We start from the raw sequence: 27753 nt of genomic DNA on the forward strand, positions 1-27753 counted from the left end.
GAAATTAAGAATGAATAAAAAGAACAAAGGCCACATGACTGGGGATATTATAATTTATTATTTCCAAATAAAACATTGTAGGAATTGATACAAAAGTTTGAACCACAAGAGAGCAGCAAATAACACATAAAACAGCCATGAGTTATAAATATATCAAACAGTTAACACATAACAGCATTTAAAGAAATTTACAGTTTAGTCAGTTTACCATTTCAATAAATGTTTTGGATATGGGGTAACTGAAGACTGATTATTCAAAGGATCCTTTAAGGACTAAAGACACCACATGTTTTTTTGTAATGTAAAAAAAAAAAACTTGTTCATTTTCATTGTTCATATTCTGAAAATGTTTATAAAATGTAGCAGAATGATTTGTATTTTCACACTAGTGAGATATTACCCAGCACACATGATAAAACTGTTACAAGTTACACAAAACATGACTACAAGATGAATGTAAATGATTAAACATGGAGACCACCATTTATATAATCAAGACCTACAAAGTTGACAACATGTATACATTGTTACTGTCACAGATACTGAAGAACTAATCTACAAGCTTATTAAGCTCTATATTGCTAAAATAAGACAAGTTAAATCACAATTTTCTTCACGTCCTTGGATAAATATTTAAGTACATTTCACATCCTTAGTTGTAGTGGATTTAGATACACTTTATTTTTCTCATAGTGAAGAGCACTGTAGTATTTTATTTGCACAAATAAAAATGTAAACATTTCTCTAATTGAAATATATTTACAAAAAGAATTCTTTAAAATTGTGCACATTCAGAGAATTAAATGTTTCTATTTGAAAGTATGAAGTAGCAATTTGAAGATGTAATAGTATATTCATACACTCATCTAGTTTTATGCTTCACAACTGATCTCAGTCAAACCCAAGTAAAACCATAATCTCTCACACATATCACATATGGCGTTATAAAGCCAGATTTAAATATTTTAAAATAACATCTTAACTGTTGATATGCATAGCACTCACCTTACATAACACAACAATATCAAATTTACTTTTTCTCTCATCAGAATCAATTTACACATTAAAATGTAAATGTAAGTTCAAAGTTTTATAAAAAAAAAAAAAAATAAAGTGTTATTTTAAAAGTTAAATAAATGCATATTTAAAAAAAATTAAAAACAATTTAAAAAAAATCAGTTTGTTTGAAATCACACCAAACTTTGGTATACGACATCTAATGCCCTTTCAAAATGCTTTAGTTTTATTGAGGTTTAGTTATCTACATTTTGTTTAACTTGATAACATTTGTGGTATTATAATTATATTTAGTTCCACCCTTTAGAATATCACACCCAATTTTTTGAATAAAATAAACATTCAGGTTTTAGAGAGTAACATTTTTGTTGATATAATGTTTTTAACAAACACCCAGTAAATCTGTAACAGTCACCACTGAAGAGATAGATAGTGAGACCTTTCTAGAGTAAAGCCTGCCAGGTAGAAATACATTTTTAGGATAAAAAAGTTACAAAAAATTGATGGCACCACTGAAGCCAGATAACAGTGTAAAAAAAGTGTGTTATTTCCCCTTTGAACAACTTTAATCTTTACAGATAGCACAAATCTAAAAAAAATGGAATACTTTTCACCAGCTATAACACTTTCATTCCACTTAAAATACAAAACCATTCTAATGTACACATAATTAATAAACTGCTTTCTGGTTTGAAATATCCAGTTTTTATAAATAAAATCGTCTTCACATAATAAAATCATACAAACAAAACCAATCGAAAATAAATAATCTATTGCACATAAGGTAAAATGTATTTACTCATAAAATGATATTAATTTACTTAACGAGTTTTCCACACTAAAATACAATATCTTTAGATCTACAGTTCATAACACGTTAAAATATTAAAACTTAAAAAAACAAAAACAAAGCAAGAAGTGATTTATAAGCTACTGCTGTTAATAATGCTCTAATTAAAACAACTGAAAAGCTACTGCTAATGTTACTTGTTAGTTAATAAATTACAGGCCATATAAACAAGCAATACAAATTCTTTCATGCCATGAACATAAATAAAACCTAGACTGGAATAATAATGAAAGATGCTGGTGAATTTAATTTACTTACCATCTCATGTCAAATTTAAGTCAATGAATCAAATAATTTAGTAAGACTAAATAAATATGACTTAAAAGTTTTAAAATTTCTGATACAGTAAAATAAAATTTAAATTATCCCCTTGCAAAAAACAATTTCAGTTAATTTAGTTACCAGCTTTCATTTTTTAATATAAATGATAAATGAAGGTAGAGTATTTCAATTGCTTAGAGTGTACTAGAAATATAAAAGCAAAATTTATAATATTAAAAGTGACTGTTAGATGAATCAATATAAACTCACCCAGAAGCCCATATGAGTAAAAACCATAATATTTATGTAATCCCTTACAATCCCTTTCAACAAATAGAATTTTTAAAATACAATTTTTTCCTATAGTATATTATTATCATTCGTAACAAGATCTAAAGTTCAAAGATGATATAATACCAGTAAAATTGAATTTGAAAAATTCTTTGACATGCAAATTTGCATGCAAAAATACTCTATTAATCACACTTTTTTCATTAAAAAAACTAAACAGTCAATTTTGAGCTAACTCAGGTGGGGTTCAATAAGAATTACAATACATGTTGACAGGTTTCATTCTAAATATTTCTCAAAAGGTTTCTAAGGAATTATCTTGTATCATGCTTATATGTTTTACTTTTGGGCAGTAAAAATTGAACAAAGTTGTATAATCAAAATGTGGCTCTTATTTTCTGTGCACACTTATGGTGACCACCGGCCGATTCTGTCCGTCTGTGATGGTGACTGATGATTCTTTTGTGACGACAACTTTTCTGACATCTTGACTCTGTGTGACTGAATAGACTTTCCTCTGTACTGGTTTAAGTGGGGCTTCTATTGTTAACTGTTTATCATCCGCAATATAAGCTTGTATTGTGGATGGGTCTACTGACTCTGTTGAATCAATTAAGTCAAAAGTTAAAAACAAGAATATTCCTACACCAATTTAAATAGTTCCCAGGCTATTATTTCATACATCTATCAAGCATCTTACATTAAGATAAAAATATTAACAAAATAACTCTGCAAGAATAAAATAATGAAATATCAAATAATATAGATACATTTTTTTATATAAAAAGTATTTTACCCAAATGGATACAAAAACAAATTTAAAAAATCCTGATTGTCTGACAAGTTTTGAAAAAAATCCAGATGTCTACCTATAGTAGAAAAAAATTCCTGAACGTCTAACTTACCAGGTAGATCATATTCCTTGTTGAACTCTTTATGCAATGTTCTTCCAGATGTTTTCTCCTCATGCTCAGCGTGAACAATCAACTTCCTGTCCATTGTTTTGACTACCACATCTTCTGGTTTGAATTCACCAATATCCACCTGGAGCAAAGTTTAAATTTTGGGTGGTAAAAACTGAAGTTTAATCTTAGCATGAGTTGCTAGTGATGGATTTAGTGATGTTAAATTACAGAAGCTTTAAAAGAATACAAATTAAAGAGATGCACTTTTTACTCTGGATAGTTGATAGAATTACAATACAAATAATTAGTCTTAACTAATGAACAACTTCAACATACATTAACATTATTTATTTTGTATGTTGCTGCATTAAAATAATAGTGTTAATGAAGAAGCATATGCCAACTTTCAGATGTTATCTAATAACATCAAATATAAATTATTGTAAAGACTGCATCAAGTACAATTTTTTGCTCAAAAGATAAAATCCTAAAGACTTCATTTTATCACTCCTCCCTACATGTATTGTACAAAAAAAAATTACCAATTTGGAAAAATTAGCATGCCAAATACAAAAACAGAACTTCAAAGCTAATTTGAGTAATAAATGAAGTAAAGCAATTTATTAATACAGTAACCACACCTTTACCTGTAATTATAATTTGCTATAGTTAATTTACCTGTAATCGAAGTTTCCTGCTCCCATCTGCTTCAGTGATAATTGGGTTCTTGACAGGTGTTGCCACATCTAAAGATTTGAGTGGGGAGGAGCTCTTAATAGGGAATATGCTATCACTGCTCATTAGTGAGGGCTGACTGAGGGGGGCGTCTACACTAAGGATTCCATCTTTGCTGAGAACACACTGCATCTTCTCCTGGTCCACAGAGCTTGGAATGTCTACCTGGCAATAAATACTTTATTCTTCAGCACATAAAACAAGTCAAGCTTCCAATCATTAAACATACCCTTCCTGAATGTTCAGTCTGCCTAGTCGTATAGAGCTAGACTGCTAACCAAAAAGTCTCGAGTTTAAATTGGTTCTGGTCATTGGAATGTCCCAGAATCCACCAGCTCTGATGGGTACATAACTCACATTAGGTGTCTGACCACATTATCCATTGCCGAGGTCAAGAAACATGAACCCTACTACATCTGCCAAATGCAGGAATCTTACTTTTAAAAAAATAACATTCAGTAATCAGATATGTTAATCCAGAACTTTTATTGATTATTACACTATTTATTCTACAACATTTAGGTCATGTGATTTGATCAGTTATTCTACAACATTACTTTTTTTTTTTTACTTAGTCCTCTTTGCTCCTTATGGAGCATAGGGCCTCCACCATTTCCTTCCATTTCTTCCTATCTACAACATTAGGGTCCAGTGATTTGATCTTTTATTATACAACATTTAGATTCAGATATTAAAACTGTTATATTAAAACACTTTGGACCTGTTATTCTAGAACATTCAGATTCAATTATTCTAGAAGATTCAAGTCCTATAATTAGACCTGTTATTACTTGTGTACTGTCTAGACCCAGTTGATGATAAAACACAACTTACTTGTCTACTGTCTAGACCCAGTTGATGATAAAACACAACTTACTTGTCTACTGTCTAGACCCAGTTGATGATAAAACACAACTTACTTGTCTACTGTCTAGACCCAGTTGATGACAAAACACAACTTACTTGTCTACTGTCTAGACCCAGTTGATGATAAAACACAACTTACTTGTCTACTGTCTAGGCACAGTTGAAGATAAAACACAACTTACTTGTCTACTGTCTAGGCACAGTTGATGATAACACACAACTTACTTGTCTACTGTCTAGACCCAGTTGATGATAAAACACAACTTACTTGTCTACTGTCTAGACCCAGTTGATGATAACACACAACTTACTTGTCTACTGTCTAGACCCAGTTGATGATAAAACACAACTTACTTGTCTACTGTCTAGACCCAGTTGATGATAAAACACAACTTACTTGTCTACTGTCTAGGCACAGTTGATGATAACACACAACTTACTTGTCTACTGTCTAGACCCAGTTGATGATAAAACACAACTTACTTGTCTACTGTCTAGACCCAGTTGATGATAAAACACAACTTACTTGTCTACTGTCTAGACCCAGTTGATGATAAAACACAACTTACTTGTCTACTGTCTAGACCCAGTTGATGATAAAACACAACTTACTTGTCTACTGTCTAGGCACAGTTGATGATAAAACACAACTTACTTGTCTACTGTCTAGACCCAGTTGATGATAACACACAACTTACTTGTCTACTGTCTAGACCCAGTTGATGATAAAACACAACTTACTTGTCTACTGTCTAGACCCAGTTGATGATAAAACACAACTTACTTGTCTACTGTCTAGACCCAGTTGATGATAAAACACAACTTACTTGTCTACTGTCTAGACCCAGTTGATGATAAAACACAACTTACTTGTCTACTGTCTAGACCCAGTTGATGATAAAACACAACTTACTTGTCTACTGTCTAGGCACAGTTGATGATAAAACACAACTTACTTGTCTACTGTCTAGGCACAGTTGATGATAAAACACAACTTACTTGTCTACTGTCTAGGCACAGTTGATGATAAAACACAACTTACTTGTCTACTGTCTAGACCCAGTTGATGATAAAACACAACTTACTTGTCTACTGTCTAGACCCAGTTGATGATAAAACACAACTTACTTGTCTACTGTCTAGACCCAGTTGATGATAAAACACAACTTACTTGTCTACTGTCTAGGCACAGTTGATGATAAAACACAACTTACTTGTCTACTGTCTAGGCACAGTTGATGATAAAACACAACTTACTTGTCTACTGTCTAGGCACAGTTGATGATAAAACACAACTTACTTGTCTACTGTCTAGACCCAGTTGATGATAAAACACAACTTACTTGTCTACTGTCTAGACCCAGTTGATGATAAAACACAACTTACTTGTCTACTGTCTAGACCCAGTTGATGATAAAACACAACTTACTTGTCTACTGTCTAGGCACAGTTGATGATAAAACACAACTTACTTGTCTACTGTCTAGACCCAGTTGATGATAAAACACAACTTACTTGTCTACTGTCTAGGCACAGTTGATGATAAAACACAACTTACTTGTCTACTGTCTAGACCCAGTTGATGATAACACACAACTTACTTGTCTACTGTCTAGACCCAGTTGATGATAAAACACAACTTACTTGTCTACTGTCTAGACCCAGTTGATGATAAAACACAACTTACTTGTCTACTGTCTAGACCCAGTTGATGATAAAACACAACTTACTTGTCTACTGTCTAGACCCAGTTGATGATAAAACACAACTTACTTGTCTACTGTCTAGACCCAGTTGATGATAAAACACAACTTACTTGTCTACTGTCTAGGCACAGTTGATGATAAAACACAACTTACTTGTCTACTGTCTAGGCACAGTTGATGATAAAACACAACTTACTTGTCTACTGTCTAGGCACAGTTGATGATAAAACACAACTTACTTGTCTACTGTCTAGACCCAGTTGATGATAAAACACAACTTACTTGTCTACTGTCTAGACCCAGTTGATGATAAAACACAACTTACTTGTCTACTGTCTAGACCCAGTTGATGATAAAACACAACTTACTTGTCTACTGTCTAGGCACAGTTGATGATAAAACACAACTTACTTGTCTACTGTCTAGGCACAGTTGATGATAAAACACAACTTACTTGTCTACTGTCTAGGCACAGTTGATGATAAAACACAACTTACTTGTCTACTGTCTAGACCCAGTTGATGATAAAACACAACTTACTTGTCTACTGTCTAGACCCAGTTGATGATAAAACACAACTTACTTGTCTACTGTCTAGACCCAGTTGATGATAAAACACAACTTACTTGTCTACTGTCTAGGCACAGTTGATGATAAAACACAACTTACTTGTCTACTGTATTCCCGTGTTACCGTTGTTTGGGATGATTTTTCCTCATGTTTTGCATTGACAATAAGTTTATTTTCTTGAACTTTGACCTGAAAAATGCAAAAATTATGGTTTATTAAATGATTACACATATTGTAAAAAATACGAGTCTTGTCTGTTTGATAATAGGTACAGCCCTACCTTTATGGTAAAAATAGTGTTAGCTATTTTCTTGAAGTAAGAATTAGGAAGGTGAAAGTGTGTACTTGAGAAGGGAAGCTTTAGTGAAAATATTTGACTACTTGAGTACTTATGATGGATACAAGATTGACATGGGCAAAGAATAGATAATCTAATTAGTGATCTTGATTATTTTTCCCTAGCTTGTTTGTGTCTTTTTAATTAGTTTTGTTTGTTTATTTTCTTTCAATAATTAAACTAGCATCAACACATATTTAATTTAATTCTAGTTGGCACCAGTCCACCTCTGCCAAGAATTAACATGCCTTCCCTCAATCACCTTCATGTTCTGTTTTTAATTAAAATATGTATTGCGTTTGTATGAAGGTAAGGTAATCCTTAATTTTAATGTTTACTCATGTAATAGCTCAGAATTCAACAAAAATTTGTCAATTAGCCAAAACCACAAACTTGTTAGTGGTATGGCTTTATTATTATATGGCAAACTATCTAATAAGAATACATACACTCTGAACTTAACACACTAACCCTCTTGGGTTAAGTATGAAATACAGATATAGCTTAGCAAAATGAACGACTGAAGTAGAAAAATGATAAAAAAACCTAGGTAAAGAACTAAAACTTGATTGATGCCACAGGTGAGATAAGACTCAACTCACCTGAATTTCCTCAGGCTGAAACTCCGTGACATCAAACCGAACTTTAAACCGCTGAATGCCGTCTGCATCTGTTTCAAACAAACTTTTCATACCCGTATCTAAGTTCATAGATGTTAGACCCTGTGGGCTTTTGCCTGTGGGTTTCAGGGTGAAGAATTCCTCTCGCATGCGGTCGAACTCTTCCTCCCAAAGTCTTCTCCTTTCCTATCAATGCATGCAGAGTTTTTAATTAGTATAACAAATGTACCATAAATTCAACAACTTAAAAAATGAAAAGATATTGACAAAATAAAGGTATTAGCATCTGTTATTAGAGAGCAATACATCTGTTAAAAGTTAACTGTATAACCTATATAATGACACTATAATATGATCATTAACTTTAGTTTGAAAAATATCATGGATTAATTCCCTTGATAAATTAAAAAGCCTATTTATTCCTAGAATCTAATTATAAACAAGATCTTGATCTAGATTTATTTCATTTCATTGTTCCATACATATGTTTACTACCTAAAAGTAGAGCATGTTATTTAAATTCTAAATCTACAGTAAATTGAGAAGAAAAAATGTACATCAGTTAGATCAAACAAAATTCTAAATTATTTTTAAGATAATTAGACCTATCTGCCTATCTAGTGTAGATCTAGATTTTTTAATACAGATTTAATCAAGATCTAGCCATTTTGAAAATTAAAGTAAGTTTGATGCCATTACATTTCCAAAATTAATGGACACCAGCGAGAAAAGTCTCAAAGGTATTTGAGAGGTGTATAAATTCATTTAAAAATCATGCACAGCGTAGTTACAATTAATATGGTTATAAAATCCTGTCTATCTGTTTTTTTCGGACTTTACTAAAGATTGGATGTATTTGATGTTTATAATATTTTCGGTAACTAAATAAAAATTTAAAAAAAAGCAAAAACAATTTGGTTTTCACGTGTAATGGCGACATAAACAATGGCATCCTGCTATTGGATAGGCCGCCATTGATTTTATTGTACACATTGTAAGCTAAAAATAGAAAACTAGGTCATGGGGTTTTAAATTTGCATTGTAATTTAAAAACTTGATCTGCAAAGTTTTGTAAACAAATAGTTATCGATCACTAAGTTACTGTACAGCCAATCAATATTTGTCTTACGAAAGTGAAACATCCGGTTATAACTTAGGCTTGATGAAAATAAATAGAAATGTAGCCTTAAACTCAACAAATTATTTTCAAGTTCTCTGGATTTGCAACTTTTATAACATTTATTCTAAAAATATAAAATTTCTAAATTAACTTTAGGCTTAAGTTTTTATTTTTTATTTTTTTTTACGGTCTAAATCTAAAAAGCACGTTTTTATTCCATGTCAACAACATTGGGGACGGAATCTCGTCAACTCGCTCGCCTCCATTATCAGGCCCTATACTATATATAGTAAACACCAGTGACTTTGGCAGGATTTTTTCATAAGATGTAAAATGTGGCTTTATAAATTTTGAAATTCAATAAAATTATCAAAAGTGTAGATTAGGCTACCATCAATAAACATGCAAAAGGCCATGAAAAAGGGCAAGGCAACACAAGCATTATTTCGGTGTCCGTGGTAGGTGAGGTGGTTCTATCATTGGTCTATTAATGATTAATTTAGATCTATAGTCACATATCACCCTCTGCCCTACACCGCTGACGTGTCCATTACACGCAGCCAGCACTGGCAGTTTACCAACACTCCACCCCTTTCCTAACAAAACGTTAAGCGCCCGGCGCCCCCATTATGGATTTTTGGATTACGTGAATTCAATGATTTATATTATAACATTGCAAACAACAAGTGAGTTTAGTCTCAGTTTAGATCTAGATCTAGATCTAGTTTTAGTTTGTTCGAGAATGGCAAAAAGAACTGACATACCTGCATTCTGTTTTCCATGTCTCCCCACTGTTTGATTTGCCTCTCTTGGAAACTCATGTCATCTTTCTTGATAGGAACATGGATCTCGGAGATGTACGTTCGCTGCGCCATTTTTTTTTTATGCGTGACGTGCGATTTCCAGCAGCTGTCTTTTTTTTTTTTCAGCGTCTGCTAGTCTAATGTTTCAGATGTTGCTGACTGTTCACAGTAAAATAATAATCCGACCTTGAATCTAGGAAGTCTGAAAATTCTTGATTTTATCCAGACGGAATCTTCTGTAAAAAAAAAATAGGAACTTTTTGAGTTTACTGTAACGAAAGCAAACAAAACACATAGACTCTAGATCTAGAATCTACAGCTTTAGATCTAGATCTAGATCTAGGCCCTAAGACAATAAACAAGTTTTGTTAGTTATAGCCTCAAGTTACAGTATATTCTTCAATCCAAAACATTGTACATCTATTCTATTGAGATTTTTTCAAATATAGATCTAGACCTAAAAGTAATTTTAGAAAATACAATTCATGACAACATCAAGATCCACTTGTATTGCCCGAGGCCGAGGCGTAGCGAGGGGTGGGGGTGGGGGGTGGGGGATGCGGACCGCACCGGGTGACACCATTTGGGGGGAGGGGGTGACACCAAGGCAAAAAATTCCACTTAATTAAGTAATTAATTCGAGTGTTAAATAGTCTTTAAAGAGGTGCAAATCGAAAGTTTGAGGGGTGGGGGGGGGGGGGGGGGGGTGCAAATCGAAAATTGAAAGTTTGTCCCCGGGAAGGGTCGCTACGCCTCTTTGGGGGTGACACCATTAAGTGCCGCACCGGGTGACACCCGACCTCGCTACGCCACTGTGTATTGCAGATCTTAAACTCATCTTTGATAATTTAAACTGAAAACAAAATATAAATAAAAGTAGTTTTATCTATAATTTAACAGTACGGTTCTGTACGTCACTTTGCTGATCTGTCAATTTTAAAAATCTCTACATTTAATTCAATCCTAACTTCTACCAATTGAATTCAAGTTTAAGGATTATCCCGATTTTCGCTCTTATGTAGACCTACTGTTTGTAGAAAAGCAGTGTGCCTATAGCAGTTACCGGTAAACAGTGTTTCTTCCAGACTTTTTTTCTCCGGGGGGGGGGGGAACTTGAAATTTTCGGGGGGGGGGGGGTGGCGGTAGACTTTCTTCGGGGGGACGGACACTGTTAGAAGTATATATATTCTATATAATTTTCATTTCGTTCGGGGGGTGGGGGGGGGGGGGGATTTGGTGTCACACCTCTCCCCCCCCCCCCCCAAGAGATGCCTAGAAGAAACTCTGCCGGTAAAAATATGGCTTAAAAGTTACAACATGCAGTGATTTCGCTAAAACTAAGATGACACGGCCTCATTCAAACAATTTCCCCTTGGTCAGAGTCTAATCAAACAACTCGTAAGCGAACTCTTTTTATCCCTGGACAGCTGAGGACATAACGAAAAATGTTTCAAATTCTCTGTTCACACACACACACACACACACACACACACACACGCACGCACACACATACACATATCACACAGAGATAGACACACACGCAAAAACAAATAGTCACTCGAAAAATAGACTAAAAAAACACCAACACAAAACAAACCTGGAGTGATTAACAGATTCACGAATTCACTATCATACAAAAACAAGTACACCGAAATGCAGACACACATAGCCTATACACAAAGCACATAGACAACATACAGAGGCGTATCCAGGTTTTCGTTGTAGGGGGAGCGAAAAGAGCAAAAAAAGGCGCCGAATTTTTAACACGTTCTATATACGTGTATTCGTGTATTATATATATATATATATATATATATATATATATATATATATATATATATATATATATATATATATATATATATATAATTACTAGCTGTATGTCATTACTTCGCTATGATGTAAAGCTATGATGTAAAATAAATTGAAAGTAGCACTCTGAAGAAATAAGAAAAAACACACAATGTAGGCCGACAAAACAAAAACTGTATCAATCTAAACTAAATATATATATATATATATATATATATACACACTACAACCAAAAACAATGAATGTAACACAATCTGTTTTGTAATTCTTGAAAAAAAAGTTTCTTACATAATAATTCCTGGGAAATTATTTAAGACAAGTGAAATAGGGGAAATAATAAATCTCTTAATATAAATATGTATGTATCTACACATTTAATTATAGATGTCAAAACAAATAAATAATTACTCTAGAATATAATGAAATTGTCTAACACTATTCGTGTATACAAAATGTTTTTGTCTGTAATCAGAATTTAATATATCATCATCATAAATGCTAAAGTATTACAGCATAATGAAAATTTTTAAAAATCAGAGTTGGTATAAAACCACACTGTTCGCTCTAATAGAAAAACATTCGGAATAACAGCCTACATTTAACTAAATATTGGTCTATTGGTTCAGATCATTTATTTTAATTAACTACTGCTTTTTTGTGTTCTTTAAAGATTATTTTTTAACATCGTGATTGGTATGGGTTAGATCACTGTATTGATCACACACCTTTTTACTGGTAATTGCAAAAACAATATTCACAGAGTTTTACGTTTAAAAAGCTAATTTTCTGGCAGCATGGTACTTCATTACGCGTTTTTCAACATGTACTTAACAAATCAGTTCGGGGTGGGTTGGGGGGAGGGGTGGGTTCAACTTCATTCACCACTGTCCGTTCACTTTAGGTCAATTATCCAACCCAGTGTATACCTAGGTGTGACATTAATGTCACTCTACACAATTGTGGTGGTGAGGTGTGTGTGTGTGTGGAGGGGGGAGGGGCAGAGGCGTAGCGACCCTTCCCGGCGCCCGGGGACAAACTTTCAATTTGGCGCCCCCTCGGGAGCAAATTTTCGATTTGCACCCCCCTCAAACTTTCGATTTGCGCCCCCCCCCCCCCTCAAACTGCAAAAATGCAGCTAAATTGACATTTTAATTCGTTTTTACAACCCATTTTGGCACCCCCTAAGGTCGGCGCCCGGGGACAAATGTGCAAATGTACCCAAATGGACAAATGTACCCCTGCCCCCTCCCCCATCGCTACGCCTCTGGGGGGGGGGAATAACCAACTCAGAGTGAACATAGCGTCAGTTATTAGATGACTGTTCTAAACATACATACATACATATATATATATATATATATATATATATATATATATATATATATATATATATATATATAACACAAATATATATTACACAAATATATATTACAGAAATCGATTTAAATAAGTAGCAGTGGTATTATGACAATATTTTTTTTTACAGATGGGTCCATGGGGGAGGGGGTTGTAACTGTTTCATATAATTTGTAATCGTAATCACTATCGCCCAAACTGTAAGAATACTACTACTTCATCGTGATGACGTTGTTGACCTTGTCAAAATGTCCCCACCACTACGCAGTTTGCTCATAAGTAAATTTAATTAGAGTTGCCACATCCGTTTTATTTGTTTCTGTATTGTAATTTTAAAAAAATTAAGCACACGATTCAAACTGTATATATAAAGTAATTATGTGTGAAGTTTTATGTATAACATTTTCTAATTCAATTATTCGTAAGCAAATACATTATACAGTTGCCCTAAACTTAACACCATCTTGCCAAGTGGTACTACCGTAGAGGTTTTTTAAACATTGCAATGCATCGTAATGGTTATTTTTAGAATGGCAAACTGATGCAGCTGTTAATGCGTGTTGTAAACGTAGACACTACTAGACTAGTACAATAATGCTTAATTGCTGCATGAAAAGAAATCTTGTGATTTACATAGATGTGCCGACCAAAAATTTTTTTTTAACAAATATCATTGTTTAAAACTTGGAGTTTAAAAAGTTTCCAAAAAGGCGCCACTTTGATGAAAATGGCCAGAGGGGGAGCGGCCGCTCCCCCTGCTCCCCCCCTGCGTACGCTACTGACAACATACACCCAAACTCACAGAAACACGCCTACTAAATCACGCCTACACCTAACATATTTACCTCAAAATTCTTATCAACTTTATCAACACCTTTTCCACCTCCTACGATAAAGAACTGACCATAAAAATTCTACCACGTACACGCTAGCACCTCTCTTCCCACTATAAAAACTCACACCACATAGAGGACTAAGCATCAGCTCACCAACGCAAATCCACGAATGCACGTGCGAAATAAACACGATGGCCTTCAAAAATGTTTGTTAATTTACAAACTACGTCACCAACAATCTGTTTGAAAAATAGTTTTTAAGCTCTGCTGATTCAGGTTGGATCCATCTTGTTAACAATGGCAAGAGATGCATGTATTAAAACGTTGATTTGGGCAACTTTAGGTATTGTGTACATTAATGTGTTGGGAAACTTTAGGTAAATGTGGTGACCACTTTATGGGTCGGGTGGTAACCACTTTATTGACAGCAAGTGTAACATTGCTAGACATTTGAATGTATTACAAAGACTAATCTATACAAGAATTAAACAGGTCTAAGATAAAGAACAGCACAAAGCTATGTTTACAAACAAATGAATGAGCGCTCATCATACACATCGCCACTTAGCACACAGCCCGCATCAACACATATCCTACTTAATACAAAAGGTTTATACGGCTGAGAATTTGAGCATTAGAGAAGATAAACCTCCCGCACCCCCCCTCCCCACGTGCACAGCTAGCTCTACCTGGTTTGATAGAAGCTGTATACTGGTGAGAGGTAGATCCAGCTTTTGACGGAACTTATCCACTTGGATCTAGTTCCTGACAGAATTTATCATCGGTCTTTTTACCTGCGCTACGGTGGATTTAAGACACCTGGAGTCTAACTACCCATCTAAGAACCCATCTAACTAGCCATCTAACTAGCCATCTAACTAGCCATCTAGGTACCCGTCTACCAACTCAACTAACTACCCATCTAACTACCCATCTAACTACCCATCTAACTACCCAACTAGGTACCCGTCTACCAACTAATCTAGCTACCCAATTAACTACCCCTTTAACTACCCATCTATCTACCCATCTAACAACTCATTTTACTACCCATATTTATACCCATCCATCTACCCATCTAACTACCTATGTAACTACCCAGCTAGGTACCCACCTAACTACCCATCTCACTGTCTATCAAACGACTCATCTTAAAAAAAAGTAAAGCTCCTTTTTAACCCTAACGATCCATGGGGCAGACGAAGTAGAGTTCACGTTTCATGACAGCATATAAATGGATTATGTGGTCAGCACCATGCCCAGCCACCTTTACCTTCCACAACGTGAGTCAGGTACTCATTAGAGCTGGGTGGACTCTGGGACGTCACACAGTCCTGAGTCCGGATCGAGATCCAAACTCAAGATCTTCGAGCTAGTAGCCAAACACTCTACCATTCGACCACGTCGTCCCCGTAACTACCCATCTAACTATACATCTTTCTACTCATCTAAATACCCCTCTAACTACCCACCTAACTAAATTGACTACCCATCCAAATACGAATCATACTAATCGTTTCCATTTATGTTTCATCTTACAATCTAACAATAGAACTAACAACCAAAGTACCCATCTAACAATGGAACTAACTACAACATTACCCATCTAATTATGGAACTAACTACAACATTACCCATCTAATTATGGAACTAACTACAACATTACCCATCTAACTATGAAACTAACTACAACATTACCCATCTAACTATGGAACTAACTACAACATTACCCATCTAACTATGGAACTAACTACAACATTACCCATCTAACTATGGAACTAACTACACCATTACCCATCTAACTATGGAACTAACTACAACATTACCCATCTAACTATGGAACTAACTACAACATTACCCATCTAACTATGGAACTAACTACACCATTACCCATCTATGGAACTAACTATAACATTACCCATCTAATTATGGAACTAACTACAACATTACCCATCTAATTATGGAACTAACTACAACATTACCCATCTAATTATGGAACTAACTACAACATTACCCATCTAATTATGGAACTAACTACAACATTACCCATCTAATTATGGAACTAACTACAACATTACCCATCTAATTATGGAACTAACTACAACATTACCCATCTAATTATGGAACTAACTACAACATTACCCATCTAACTATGGAACAACTACAACATTACCCATCTAATTATGGAACTAACTACAACATTACCCATCTAATTATGGAACTAACTACAACATTACCCATCTAATTATGGAACTAACTACAACATTACCCATCTAATTATGGAACTAACTACACCATTACCCATCTAACTATGGAACTAACTACAACATTACCCATCTAACTATGGAACTAACTACAACATTACCCATCTAACTATGGAACAACTACAACATTACCCATCTAACTATGGAACTAACTACAACATTACCCATCTAACTATGGAACAACTATAACATTACCCATCTAACTATGGAACAACTACAACATTACCCATCTAACTATGGAACTAACTACAACATTACCCATCTAACTATGGAACAACTACAACATTACCCTTCTAACTATGGAACAACTACAACATTACCCTTCTAACTATGGAACAACTACAACATTACCCTTCTAACTATGGAACTAACTACAACATTACCCATCTAACTATGGAACAACTACAACATTACCCATCCAACTATGGAACTAACTACAACATTACCCATCTAACTATGGAACTAACTACAACATTACCCAGCCAACTATGGAACTAACCACCAAACTACCCATCTAACAATGTGGCCTCGATTAATAAAACTAACACAAAAGCACATTTGACCCGCCCTCTGCACCATAAAACGTAATATAATATTTATTGAGACAACCACCCTTCATAGCATACATGCATGGGACTGAAAGATATATAATTAATTGATATATTTTGACCTGTTGTATAATTTAAGACTACGCTTAGAGATATCATTATCAAGGCATCAACGGTGTAAACGTTTTTTATCTTAAGTAGAGAGAGACACCTCAATTATCTCCTTGGTGAATGTGGTTCTACTTAGTGAAGCAATAAACATCGTAATATTTATTTTTACCCGATAACACAATTTTTTTCTGGCAACAGAGTCGGCTGTTGTTATGGGGAAGTCAATCTATCAACAAACGATTTGGCACTAGTTAAGGAAGAGGATGGTGCAGGTCTAGGTTGTAGTGTTTGTCAGTAGGTGTCAGTCGTAGAATGTATATGTACGCTCCACTCACAGCATTAACAGATTCCAAACGTAATAGAAGGATTAAATTAAGTATTATTATTTTAATATTCATTTATTTCAACTGTTTAAAAAGTATTAGTAGGCGTTACAATGACATGTGGAGAGAGAGAGAGAGAGAGAGAGAGAGAGAGAGAGAGAGAGAGAGAGAGAGGGGGTGTTTGGTCCGCATCTGGTCACAGTTTTAGGGGTGACACTAAATAAAATATCATAGATGTAATGTCAAAATAATGGTATAATCAGTTCTAATAATAAAATAGCAGTGGAAAGAGGTGGCACTAAACCGAAAATATACAATTGTTGGAGGGGATGGGGGTAGCACTTTGAGTTTCAGCACCTGGTGAAACCCAACATGGAGACTCCACTGATGCAGGCCTATAAGGTGAATAAAATGTACCATACATCTGGGCTACAAACTTTAAAAAAAAAATGTCATGTTAAAGTCCAATATACTTTTTTTACTGAGTGTTAACACAATATTACTGAACCCCTCCCCTCCCTCTCCCATTCACAACAAAATATTACACTAGACTAAATATATAGCGCAGTATCTATTGTCCGCCACCTCCCTACTTTAAACCCCACAATATCTCTGCACCTACCTCCCCCACCCCTCCACAATGCCTTCTCACTCACGAGTCTAAACAGTATCTAGGTAATCCTCTGATCTATTGTCCTAAATCTCTCACGATAAGCCAACGAGGCAGCCCACAGATTATCTACACAGAGATTTGAATCCTATTGATTGGATCAGCTCAAGCTGAACAGACTGGGACTAAAATCAATGGTGAAAACACCAAGTAGGGAGGCTTTTAGTGGGCTTATGCTTTTTTATAATCATATAGGGGAGGCTTTTAGTGGGCTTATGCTTCTTTATTATCATATAGGGGAGGCTTTTAGTGGGCTTATGCTTTTTTTATAATCATACAGTGGAGGCTTTTAGTGGGCTTATGCTTTTTTTATAATCATATAGGGAGGCTTTTAGTGGGCTTATGCTTTTTTTTTATAATCATATAGGGGAGGCTTTTAGTGGGCTTATGCTTTTTTATAATCATATAGGGGAGGCTTTTAGTGGGCTTATGCTTTTTTTAAAAATAATCCTATAGTGATGGCTTTTAGTGGGCTTTTTTTTTTTTGAATAATAATACAGTGTATTTGTGGATGTTATAATAGATCGGTGTTCCAGAGTTGAATACATGTTTTAGTGTTAGAAGCCTGTTTTCAGTGTAGGTTTTAGGCTCTTCAGTGAACGCAAATGAATGCTTTCTGGTCGTAGCAGTTAAAAATTGAAAAAAATGTTAAACTTGTTGTCACCAGCGACATGAAGGATATGCACCCCCCTCCCCCACACACACATTCGTGCAAAGATAACTCTTACATCCTACACCGATAAAACCGTTGACGTGAAAAATAAAGAAGTGAGGTGAATTAGGGTAGGGTGATCAAAGCCGATAAAAGGTCATATGGTTAGAATCTTAGATTTGTCCAATTCACATTTTCCCCCCATTCTCTGCTAACCACACTGTACCACTCTAGCATTGCACCATACACAACTTTGTAACGTTGTAGCATACAACAACGGATGGTCAGAATGATGAGCAAAACAAAAAATGCGCCAACATAAATATGTACACAAATTTGCGCAAGGGAATTAATTTTCTTTAAATAGATTATTTATAGACGTTATCAAACAATTACAATGCAGTATAATAAAACATTCTTCCCCGAAAGAAGTAGTGAATTAGTATATTTTTTTTGCATGTGCGCATTTTCTGTTTGCGCAGTTTTTTGTTGCGCATTTTCAATGACAGTCGAATAAGGTCACGAGTAAGGGGGTCACGTGATCCTTACCACAACAAAGTTAATCACGTGATCCATCAACAACAAACGTGATCGCGTGATTCTAGCCACAACATTGTTGAGGTCGCTGACATCATCAGTCCCCGTCGTGTGAAAATTGTCAAACATTGTTCTCTTTAATTCCGATCACTGACAATAAACTGTCAAATCTATTTTTCAGTATTGATGAAAGCTGTGTGGATATTAGCAGTAGTGGTGTTGATAAGACAAACACTTTTAACGTAAACTGAATGTCACATCTTTATTTCAAGTATCGATGACAGCTGTGCGGATATTAGCAGTCATACATAGTCTTGATGAAATTGTCAAACATGTTTCTGGCAAGTAGACGAAAACGGCGAGTCCAAATATAGCTCAGCTGATTGTGATTCTAATGTTGGAGAGTCAGAAAGGTGCATCTGGTTTATATTAGTGCTATTTATAGCAGCCGGAGTTTACAGCGAACTTTGGGTCAGAGAACACATACCACAGCAGTGGCGTATCTTAACGTTGGCAACAGGTGGGTGAGTGGGTGGGTGGGTGGGTGGGTGTGGGCATTGTTGTATGGGTGAGTGTGTTTGTGTGAGTGAGTGGGTGAGTGTGTGTATATGTTTGTAGGTGTGGGTGTGAAGGTGTGTGGGTGGGTGTGTAGGTGTGTGGGTGAGTATGTTTGTGTGAGTGAGTGTGTGTATATGTGTGTAGGTGTGTGTATGTGTGGGTATGCAGGTAATTGTGCAGGTGCGTGGGTGGGCCGGAAAACAGACTCTGGTCCTGAACGTACCGGAAAAGACAAACGTTACAACCTTTAAAGCTGGTTAATTTTAACACAATCGTGTAGGTAACAACACTAGAGTGCTTACAGTTACAAAGTTTTGTAACAGGACATTTACGTAATATATATATATATATATATATATATATATATATATATATATATATATATATATATATATATATATATATATATATATATATATATATATATATATATAATATATGTAAGATGTATGTACGCAGTGTTGCTTGTGGTTGTACATTTCTCTCTGTATTTAAGGTAGCTCACTAGTTTATTTGTTAAGTACGATATTACAATATGAATGTGACATTATAACTTAAGAATAGTTAACCTTACGGTCACAACATACATTACACGTTTTATTTTTAAATCTAACCCAACAAACTTTACTAAACACCTCTACCCTTCTAACGTCCCACCATAATGTCTCTCATCCAGCCCCACCAAACACTGAGCCACTCAAAGGCCGGCCCAGCAGATATCTAAAACAATTGTTAGTGTGTAGCTGGGGTTAAAACTTTAACAGACGGGCCATCAAAAACTGTGGCCCATTATCAAACGGGCCATCAACAACTGTGGCCCATGAACAGACGGGCCATCGGCAATTGTGGCCCTTTAACAGACGGGCCATCAGAAACTGTGGCCCATTATCAAACGGGCCATCATCAACTGTATTCATTTAACAACGGGCCATCAGCAACTGTGGCCCATTATCAAACGGGCCATCATCAACTGTATTCATTTAACAACGGGCCATCAGCAATTGTGGCCCATGAAAACAATGACATCAACCCACGAGTGAGGGCGCCACGCAAACAATGGCGTCACCTAGTCTAGTCAACATTTTTTTACTGCAGCCGACGTTAAAAAACCCAGCTGTGTACACCATCGAGCAGTTTCGAGATTACCTTTCTACATAGCGTGCAGGCAAATACTCACAATTGCCAGATTGTCATAAGATAATTTGGTATAAATTTTCCGTGGGCCACGCGGCAATTTGGCCTGGATCTTTAAAGTGCATTTAATTTTATAAAAGCTTTCTAAAAATAAACGCAGTTCTGCTTTTTTTTTTGTCGTTGAAGTAAAGTGGTCTCAGCAAATGTTTCAAGCTTCTGACATTTCGGTATCTCGACCATGTGGTGGGGTCTAGTAGTGGAATCTTTTTGCAATATTTTGTTAGTAGTATTAAATTGTAAGTAGTATTACATTTTTAGTAGTATTAAATTGTAAGTAGTATTACATTTTTAGTAGTATTAAATTGTTAGTAGTATTAAATTGTTAGTAGTATTAAATTGTTAGTAGTATTAACTAGTACTCGAGAGTTTGAACATTAACAGAGCATCTTTCCTTTGCTATATACATCTAGTTGATATTGATATATTTTTTATCATTGAGGTTTGTTATATCGATCTAGTTGATATGGATAAATAACACCGTTTATTATTTTTTTTTATTTGCTATAGATCTAGATATGGATAGATAACACATTTTTTTATCATTGCGGTGAAAGATGGAGACAATAGAACTCATTCCAAAATCTGTGTTACAGTACCGTGGTTATACAGCCTAACTTGATCATATATAACCCTCACCAAATACCAAACTTTCTTTCATGCATCTCTCCGGGGGAGGGCACTGACCGTGTCCCCCCCCCCCCCCCCACCCAGAGTTCGTCCACCGCTACCCATGCACGAAATAAAACATTTTAATATAGAAAATATATACTTTTAACAGTTCCCCCTCCCTTGTAACATAAAGTGCCCGCCCCCCCCCCCCCCCGAAGTTTCAAATGCCCCCCCCCCCCCCCGCCACTCCCAAGAAAAAGGCCCGAAAGAAACCGTGCCTTACCCACCCTAGATTCTAGTCATTGTTACCCACATTCCCTCCAGTGCAATTATTTACCTCCTACATATCATTAAAACATTTTTCCCCACGTGATCATGAATAACGAGATAGCAAGAAAAACATTGTGTGTCTCTATAAAATAAACTTTAAACACACCGAGACAAATTAAAAACAAATCAACAAAAAAACAGAAACAAAATTTGTGGAGATAAGAATGTTAGAACAACGTTCTGACAAAAGTTAACTCAACGTGTGATCAATGTGCGATCAAATGGTGTTTAGATAATTTAACATGGCATCAAATTTATCGATTTTTGCTTAAAAATCACACGGCGCGACGAGTTAATTGCTACTTGAAACTTGAGCTAATTAATCATCATTCCGTTTATGGCTGAAACAAAATTCAAACAACGCGAGTCTATAAAAGAGTTGCTGCACACAGTTCCTGTGTTACAAAACATCTGTAATAAAACATCTGTAATAAAACATCTGTAATAAAACATCTGTAATAAAACATCTGTAATAAAACATCTGTGTAACAAAATATCTGTTATAAAACATCTGTGTAATAAAACAACTCACTTCATGTATGTATTCTAGAGACAAACATGTATCTATTGTACTGAATGTATAAAAACGTTCTGCTGATATAGGCCTGCTAATGATTAATTAATTTATTAATAAAAATGTAATTGGAGTGCAGGTTTTGTAACCTGATCAATGATCAGCCAGAGAAAATTACTCCGCCATATGCAAACATTTGTTGAGTTACTAGGCTGTCTATTTTTAAAACTGTCCTGTCATTAGCTGGCTATGTGGTGTCTATATAACAGTTCGGCTCATAAATTAACTCCTCTACCCAAAATTGTTTCGCTCACAAAGTCTGGTTTTAGTTTTGTTTATACCCCATCAGCAGCAACAACTGAGTAGCGTCCCCTGACATTGTTGGCGCGTACTGTTAGGCCTAACGTGATAGATGGCTACAGCACATTTACTGTAAAGCATCTTCTACAAGGTGAATGCATTTGTACCGTAAAACATCTACTACACAAAAAAAAAACAACAACAACGTACTTAATCTTGTATTGAAAGCATTTAAAGTAAGATATTAACATTTTACATTACATTAAAATTTAAGTAAAACAATTTGTTTGTAGTTGTTTGACTGTGTTCAGAAATTAATACATTCTTTTTTTTTTCTTTATATCAGGAGGCGCGATATATATTTGCCCACTCTCTTCTGGTGTCAGTGACGTCATCAATGGACATCCACTGGTAAACATTGAGCTCTACAAGCCCCAGGACCAGATTCTGACCCAGATAGATGAATGTAGGTCAATCGATCAGCTGTAGCGTAGAAACGCGAGGTGGGGGGGGGGGGGGGGGGTGGAGAGCTTCAAAGGCAGACGGCAACAAGTCTGACAGTCTACATGTAACCGCAACAACGGCTGTTTACACTATTAATCGATGTCAAAATAAGCGTTTCCTTATTAAAAAAAACCCCACTACCCCTGCAACCTAGTAACGTATCAAAGATCGTCTCCGTTGTTAATATTGCTTAAGACATAGTGTTAGAACCAGGTTTAGGTTTACAACTAGAGAATCATCTATAGTCAGGATTTTAAACGACGTCAAATATATTTATCTGGCTATCCAGTCCTCGAGTTTATCTTAGTAAACAAGACCAATCGAACAACGAAGCACGCATTTTTTTATCACTCATCTAACACAACCACAAACGTCTTGATTTCAATAAGGTCCTTAACTCTTAATGAAAAAACAATTTACACTCTGACTGGGGCATATCAAGTCCCCCAATATCAATCATTCGACGTAACTTATTCTGCCGACCCAGCAGAAATTGACCTCAGTTCTAATAAACAACTATTGATTATTCAATAGCTCTGAGCCGCCGCACACCCCTTCCCCAGTGTACAGGATGCCTGGTCCATTGTTTGTTTTTCTCTTGCTTAGAGTGCCGGGTACATAAGGTCTTTAGATCTTGATAGACCTGAGACCTTCAAGTTTTTAATGGACTAGCAGAGGTCCATACACAAGGTCTTTAGATCTTGATAGACCTGAGACCTTCAAGTTTTTAATAAACTAGCAGAGGTCCATACACAAGGTCTTTAGATCTTGATAGACCTGAGACCTTCAAGTTTTTAATGGACTAGCAGAGGTCCATACACAAGGTCTTTAGATCTTGATAGACCTGAGACCTTCAAGTTTTTAATAGACTAGCAGAGGTCCATACACAAGGTCTTTAGATCTTGATAGACCTGAGACCTTCAAGTTTTTAATGGACTAGCAGAGGTCCATACACAAGGTCTTTAGATCTTGATAGACCTGAGACCTTCATGTTTTTAATGGCTAGCAGAGGTCCATACACAAGGTCTTCAGATCTTGATAGACCTGAGACCTTCACGTTTTTAATGGACTAGAAGAGGTCCATACACAAGGTCTTTAGATCTTGATAGACCTGAGACCTTCAAGTTTTTAATGGATTAGCAGAGGTCCATACACAAGGTCTTTAGATCTTGATAGACCTGAGACCTTCACGTTTTTAATGGATTAGCAGAGGTCCCATACACAAGGTCTTTAGATCTTGATAGACCTGAGACCTTCAAGTTTTTAATGGACTAACAGAGGTCCATACACAAGGTCTTTAGATCTTGATAGACCTGAGACCTTCAAGTTTTTAATGGACTAGCAGAGGTCGATACACAAGGTCTTTAGATAGACCTGAGACCTTCACGTTTTTAATGGACTAGCAGAGGTCCATACACAAGGTCTTTAGATCTTGATAGACCTGAGACCTTCACGTTTTTAATGGACTAGCAGAGGTCCATACACAAGGTCTTTAGATCTTGATAGACCTGAGACCTTCAAGTTTTTAATGGACTAGCAGAGGTCCATACACAAGGTCTTTAGATCTTGATAGACCTGAGACCTTCAAGTTTTTAATGGACTAGCAGAGGTCCATACACAAGGTCTTTAGATCTTGATAGACCTGAGACCTTCACGTTTTTAATGGACTAGCAGAGGTCCATACACAAGGTCTTTAGATCTTGATAGACCTGAGACCTTCAAGTTTTTAATGGACTAGCAGAGGTCCATACACAAGGTCTTTAGATCTTGATAGACCTGAGACCTTCACGTTTTTAATGGACTAGCAGAGGTCCATACACAAGGTCTTTAGATCTTGATAGACCTGAGACCTTCAAGTTTTTAATGGACTAGCAGAGGTCCATACACAAGGTCTTTAGATCTTGATAGACCTGAGACCTTCAAGTTTTTAATGGACTAGCAGAGGTCCATACACAAGGTCTTTAGATCTTGATAGACCTGAGACCTTCAAGTTTTTAATGGACTAGCAGAGGTCCATACACAAGGTCTTTAGATCTTGATAGACCTGAGACCTTCAAGTTTTTAATGGACTAGCAGAGGTCCATACACAAGGTCTTTAGATCTTGATAGACCTGAGACCTTCACGTTTTTAATGGACTAGCAGAGGTCCATACACAAGGTCTTTAGATCTTGATAGACCTGAGACCTTCAAGTTTTTAATGGACTAGCAGAGGTCCATACACAAGGTCTTTAGATCTTGATAGACCTGAGACCTTCAAGTTTTTAATGGACTAGCAGAGGTCCATACACAAGGTCTTTAGATCTTGATAGACCTGAGACCTTCAAGTTTTTAATGGACTAGCAGAGGTCCATACACAAGGTCTTTAGATCTTGATAGACCTGAGACCTTCAAGTTTTTAATGGACTAGCAGAGGTCCATACACAAGGTCTTTAGATCTTGATAGACCTGAGACCTTCATGTTTTTAATGGACTAGCAGAGGTCCATACACAAGGTCTTTAGATCTTGATAGACCTGAGACCTTCATGTTTTTAATGGACTAGCAGAGGTCCATACACAAGGTCTTTAGATCTTGATAGACGTGAGACCTTCAAGTTTTTAATGGACTAGCAGAGGTCCATACACAAGGTCTTTAGATCTTGATAGACCTGAGACCTTCAAGTTTTTAATGGACTAGCAGAGGTCCATACACAAGGTCTTTAGATCTTGATAGACGTGAGACCTTCAAGTTTTTAATGGACTAGCAGAGGTCCATACACAAGGTCTTTAGATCTTGATAGACCTGAGACCTTCAAGTTTTTAATGGACTAGCAGAGGTCCATACACAAGGTCTTTAGATCTTGATAGACACGATTTGTCACGCCAATCGATCTCTGAAGATTTTAAACGCCTGGTCTTGGTTGTCAGAGCTACACTATGGGGCCAAGCAAATAAACCATCGCAGAGAAACCCACCAGTTAAATTCATACAGAGAAACTAATCCGTTAAATCCATACAGAGAATCCCATCAGCTAAATCCATACCGTTAAATCCATACAGAGAAACCTATCCGTTAAATCCACAAAGAAAAAATGGCCATGTCAACAACACTGGATATTTACCATGCATGTGTTAACCAGACCTCCATATAAGAATGCACTTTCAGTTAACCCTCCACATGCCAGCACTTTCAGTTAACCCTTCACATACCAGCACTTTCAGTTAACCCTCTACATGCCAGCACTTTCAGTTAACCCTCTACATGCCAGCACTTTCAGTTAACCCTCTACATGCCAGCACTTTCAGTTAACCCTCCACATGCCAGCACTTTCAGTTAACCCTTCACATACCAGCACTTTCAGTTAACCCTCTACATGCCAGCACTTTCAGTTAACCCTCCACACACCAGCACTTTCGGTTAACCCTCTACATGCCAGCACTTTCAGTTAACCCTCTACATGCCAGCACTTTCAGTTAACCCTCTACATGCCAGCACTTTCTGTTAACCCTCTACATTCCAGCACTTTCAGTTTACCCTCTACATGCCAGCACTTTCAGTTAACCCTCCACGTGCCAGCACTTTTTCAGTTAACCCTCTACATTCCAGCACTAACTGGACTACAAACATGCCAACTATCCCCACGTAGGATGTACTTTAACCCTCCACAAGCCAGCACTGTAACTGCAATACGAATGTTTCATGTGGATTTAGCGTCATCTCCACCGGATGCAGGTTTAAAGTTAAATCCACACACGCTAAAGCTCCAGCAGTGACTTGTTTACAACCTTTGCAGACGATGAACTCAATTCTCAAATCTTTTGAGTCCGTGTCATTACCAAACTCCGATTAAATAATAAAATAGTAACATTATATTATGTCTTGTTACTCAATGGAACTTCTTAAACTTTAATAACTGACCATATCTACACAGATATACTATGATATACAAAACTATTAGTAGATTATTTTAGGGTTGTAATTAATAACTGGATTAACAGACGCTTCAGTGATTTTTCTGATGCAAAAGCCGAAATGATAAAAGATCTAAAATTTCCGTTTCCGTTTGTACGCTAGCCGGCTACGTAATGTAAATCTATATACAAACAATTCAGCCAAAAACTAGGTCACACACTATAAATAGAAGCCATTGGAGAGTTCGCTCATGAATATTTTATTTTACCACGATAAGGCAGTGCAATCTAATCCGACGACAGTAGGCTTATTAGCACTATTTTACAGCTTAATCAATATAATCAATTAAAATATAATAATTAACTTAGTTAATGACAACACAAAAATATGATCGGAATAATTTTAAAACCAAGATTTTTATAACAAAACACAAATCCCAACATTTTAAAAACTAAAACTACTTAAACTTGTACTGGACTCTATTGAAAAAAAAATCCTTACGTTATTTTCACGTCTGCTATATCCTCCCAGGGTGAGTTATCCAACAAGTACTCCGTCACGTCTGCTTACTATTGCGTTTCTTCCGTCGCGCGACCCAACAAGCCCCGCCACTTCCCAGCAGCCGACACCTCACGTCTAGCGCAGTTTTACTGTACCGCACG

General features: G+C 36.0%; 1 protein-coding gene across 1 annotated transcript; it reads right to left on the minus strand.

Annotated features, from left to right (window-relative positions):
• Nucleotides 1-44: 44 nt before the first annotated feature.
• LOC131952284 (major egg antigen) lies at nucleotides 45-27753 on the minus strand. The gene is made up of 7 exons (XM_059314890.1): nucleotides 27593-27753; nucleotides 10044-10318; nucleotides 8142-8345; nucleotides 7302-7391; nucleotides 4003-4224; nucleotides 3325-3463; nucleotides 45-3019 (listed from the first exon to the last, which is right to left on the minus strand). The coding sequence occupies exons 2-7, from the start codon at nucleotides 10152-10154 to the stop codon at nucleotides 2811-2813; spliced, it is 975 nt and encodes a 324-aa protein (XP_059170873.1). The 5' UTR covers nucleotides 10155-10318; nucleotides 27593-27753; the 3' UTR covers nucleotides 45-2810.

This window comes from Physella acuta, unplaced genomic scaffold (genome assembly GCF_028476545.2).
Source record: "Physella acuta isolate Inbredline_101_S28 unplaced genomic scaffold, ASM2847654v3 ptg000863l, whole genome shotgun sequence".
NCBI lineage: Eukaryota > Metazoa > Mollusca > Gastropoda > Physidae > Physella > Physella acuta.

Bases quoted from the DNA above. Each gene is read 5' to 3' on its own strand.
- LOC131952284 (XM_059314890.1), bottom strand. From the start codon at position 10,154: ATGGCGCAGCGAACGTACATCTCCGAGATCCATGTTCCTATCAAGAAA. The intron at 8,346-10,043 runs GTATGTCAGTTC...ATGCATTGATAG, and splicing joins ACATGGAAAACAGAATGCAG to GAAAGGAGAAGACTTTGGGA. The intron at 7,392-8,141 runs GTGAGTTGAGTC...TGCATTTTTCAG, and splicing joins TTCAGCCTGAGGAAATTCAG to GTCAAAGTTCAAGAAAATAA.